The sequence below is a fragment of the Rhagoletis zephyria genome, unplaced genomic scaffold, assembly GCF_001687245.7.
Source record: "Rhagoletis zephyria isolate East Lansing unplaced genomic scaffold, Rhagoletis_zephyria_1.1 Rzeph_scaffold_27799, whole genome shotgun sequence".
Lineage (NCBI taxonomy): Eukaryota > Metazoa > Arthropoda > Insecta > Diptera > Tephritidae > Rhagoletis > Rhagoletis zephyria.
This window is the reverse complement of record NW_016184856.1, coordinates 2,174-5,082: the sequence shown is the minus strand read 5'-3', so window position 1 is coordinate 5,082 and position 2,909 is coordinate 2,174. Positions and strand designations below refer to the sequence as shown.

The window sequence follows — 2,909 nt, the reverse complement described above, 5'->3', positions numbered from 1 at the left end:
AAAAAAAAAACTAATCAAACTGTATCCATAAAACTTGTGCCAATTATACAAGTTTATGTCATATTCGTTTATTCATGTATAAAATTTCCATTCCATTATAACTTATCATGCCCGAGTATGTATTACCTATTTTAAAATTTTTATCATTTCAGATTGATCTATCCCATCAAACATTTTCGTGATTTTCTCGAAAATGATATCCGCCTCGACGGTCGCGCCTTTGATAAATATCGCCCGATTGGCGTGAATATTGACTCATTTCAACATTCATTAGGGTCGAGTGCAACAAAAATTGGAAATTCGAATATTCTATGTGGCATACGCGCAGAGTTATCAAAGCCGCGTGCAGCTACACCACTAGCTGGCTACATTGTACCCAATGTAGATATGTCATTTACATCGTTTTCTAAAGCTGCAGCATCGAGTAATAATCAAAATGTTGCCGAAATATTGGAATGTTTTATATATAGGATTTTAAATGAATCCCATTGTCTGAAATTGGAAGATCTGTGCATATTCCCTGGCAAGCTTGTATGGTGTCTTTATATAGATATCATTGGTTTGGAAGTTGATGGTGGCGTATTCGATGCCTCAATTTTGGCTTGCGCTTCAGCACTTAGCACGCTCAAATTGCCTAAAGTTGTATATGATGAAAAAAGTGGGAAAATAGAAATAGGCGATGAAATGAAGGAATTGCCTTTGAATATCTTTCCCGTGGTTAGCACATACAGTATGTTTGACAAGTGAGTATATGCTTATCGCTGCTTTACAAACCATGTAACTCTACCTAACTATGTATATTGTACGAATATTCTTAGTGTTGTGCTGGTAGATCCTACTTATCGGGAGGAGAGTATATCAAGCGCTGTATTCCATTTGGGTGTACATAAAGATACAGTAGGTTTATTCCATAAAAGTGGTGGCGTACCAATTTCGGTAAAGGAAATACAGCACTCAATAAAAAATGCTGTACAAAGGGAGCAAGAGATCACAAACCTGTTAAAAAGCTTTAAAAGAAATAAATAAATTTAACCATTAAACGTTTCTTATTTAATTGGTATCGACAACTTTCTAGTTTATTTAACATTTAATAACTTCCAATTTTATTTTTCAACGTAAATTGCCAATTTGCATACATTTCTTATACTCGATTGGACCTTTCATGAATTTCTTCATGACGAAGGCGTGAAAAAATCCTTCTATTCAATATGATTTAGTTTAAATTTATTTTAATTGTTTAAGAAGTATTTGTACATAGAAGCATATATAATTATCCACTCCAGCTAGGTACATAAGCAAACAATATACGCATATAAATGAACATCTACATATTAGCAAATTTCCTTGAAATTACAACAGATATTCAACAACTATTCTAGGTCATCAATTAGAATTGAAGATTGGGCACCTTCAAGCCCAACAGGAATATCAGCGCCTCCAATCGAGTTAGCTGCAACTATTTTAGGTGTATCGCTCATTTCAGCATTTGCACGATTGCCGAACTCTTGCATTTTAAGAATCAGCATTGCAAATACTTGTGCTGGTAGTGAAGTCTGTAGTACTTGCAGGAGGCGGGCTGGTTGTCCACACACCACTATAGCGTTAGCAAGGTGCTCCACACCATTCTCAAATTCACCGCGCGCAATTAGAGTTTCGCCCAATTGAATTTCCTGAAGGAAATATCTGAAAGCAAAATTTTGTTTTATTTTGAATCTAGTATAGGAAAGGCACATATCAACATAGGTATATACAAAAATATATGTTATAAACCAATGACGCATTGCATGCAGACATTCCACACTCTGGTAGTTCTACACTATTAAGAAGTCATGTTTAGAATTATCGCTATGCATGTGAAAAGCACGTTGGAAAATTACATAAGTATAAATAAGGCTTAATAAACCTTACCTCTCAATTGCTTCGTGGTCATTAAGATTTGGAATTCCACTACGTCCGGCAGTTCCATTTTTGCGGTTACGACGGCGACCTAAAATAGTTTTCGTCTTTTACACTACATATATTTACACAATCTTCACGTTGTCTTTACACTTAGTACTTACGCTCACGGACTTTCTTTTTGTATTCGGGGTCCGCACGTCTTTTGCTGTCGAAATAAATGCAATAACCAATAAAGATTGTGCCCGCAACACCGGCAGCTATCCCTATCGCCGTTTTATTAATTGCATTCATATTTGATGACTTCCACTCAAATATAAATTAATATATTTTATTCGTATATGAATGCAAAAAATTTTGACTTTTTCGTTCCTGCTACGACGTAGAACGGGTAGAGTGAACGATGTGGGAAGAAACAAAAGAAACACAGAGATCAACGAATACCGCAATTTATAAAGTTAACAAAAGTGCAGATAATTTGTGACAGGGCGGTATGTCGTAGGTTTAGAAAGTCGCTGTTTCCTTTTCCTCTTACAGGACTTCGTGTTTGCAACCCTGTTAGTTGCCGCCATTTCAGTGTTTGTGCGACAATTTCCTTTTTTCCTTAATGCAAAAGCTGACCGCTAGCAGTAATGTTCTGGTAATGTAAATTTAAAATGTGCATTTCGGCAAAAAAATATATAAGCGCTTTGCTAAGCGCTAATACCGACGTAGTAGTACTTTCCAATTGAAAGAAGCTGAAATTATGAAGCGGGTATTGTTTTCTAAATGTTTGTGGTGCTACAAAAATGCGTGAAATGGTGCAGCAAATTGTGTTCAAGTAGCTTTGATTTGTGTTAAAATGTGAAAGGAGGCGGCTGAGGACTAGCATCAAGCTCCCACTATAGTCAAATTCACGCTATAAGATAGACTCAGTGGTGGCCCGGACAGCCTGTTTGGGTGGTGTTAGAAAAGCATCAACAATATGGTATCAGAAAGTAAAAATGCTGCATATTAACTTAAATACAAGCATA

General features: G+C 36.1%; 2 protein-coding genes across 2 annotated transcripts; one reads left to right on the top strand and one right to left on the bottom strand.

Moving 5' to 3' along the window:
• The first annotated feature begins 34 nt into the window (after positions 1-34).
• On the top strand, positions 35-1,040 carry LOC108382612 (exosome complex component RRP43-like). The gene is made up of 2 exons (XM_017638984.1): positions 35-743; positions 819-1,040. The coding sequence occupies exons 1-2, from the start codon at positions 388-390 to the stop codon at positions 1,024-1,026; spliced, it is 564 nt and encodes a 187-aa protein (XP_017494473.1). The 5' UTR covers positions 35-387; the 3' UTR covers positions 1,027-1,040.
• Positions 1,041-1,209: 169 nt separating this feature from the next.
• On the bottom strand, positions 1,210-2,314 carry LOC108382613 (translocase of outer membrane 20). Its single transcript, XM_017638986.1, has 3 exons — positions 2,061-2,314; positions 1,909-1,987; positions 1,210-1,683 (listed from the first exon to the last, which is right to left on the bottom strand). Exons 1-3 carry the CDS (start codon positions 2,188-2,190, stop codon positions 1,371-1,373), a joined length of 522 nt encoding a protein of 173 aa, XP_017494475.1. The 5' UTR covers positions 2,191-2,314; the 3' UTR covers positions 1,210-1,370.
• Between the last annotated feature and the right edge of the window lie 595 nt (positions 2,315-2,909).

Coding starts and splice junctions, on each gene's coding strand:
- LOC108382612 (XM_017638984.1), top strand. CDS start 388: ATGTCATTTACATCGTTTTCTAAAGCTGCAGCATCGAGTAATAATCAA. Junction 744..818: donor ACATACAGTATGTTTGACAA/GTGAGTATATGC, acceptor GAATATTCTTAG/TGTTGTGCTGGTAGATCCTA.
- LOC108382613 (XM_017638986.1), bottom strand. CDS start 2,190: ATGAATGCAATTAATAAAACGGCGATAGGGATAGCTGCCGGTGTTGCG. Junction 1,988..2,060: donor CAAAAAGAAAGTCCGTGAGC/GTAAGTACTAAG, acceptor AAACTATTTTAG/GTCGCCGTCGTAACCGCAAA. Junction 1,684..1,908: donor GACCACGAAGCAATTGAGAG/GTAAGGTTTATT, acceptor TTTTGCTTTCAG/ATATTTCCTTCAGGAAATTC.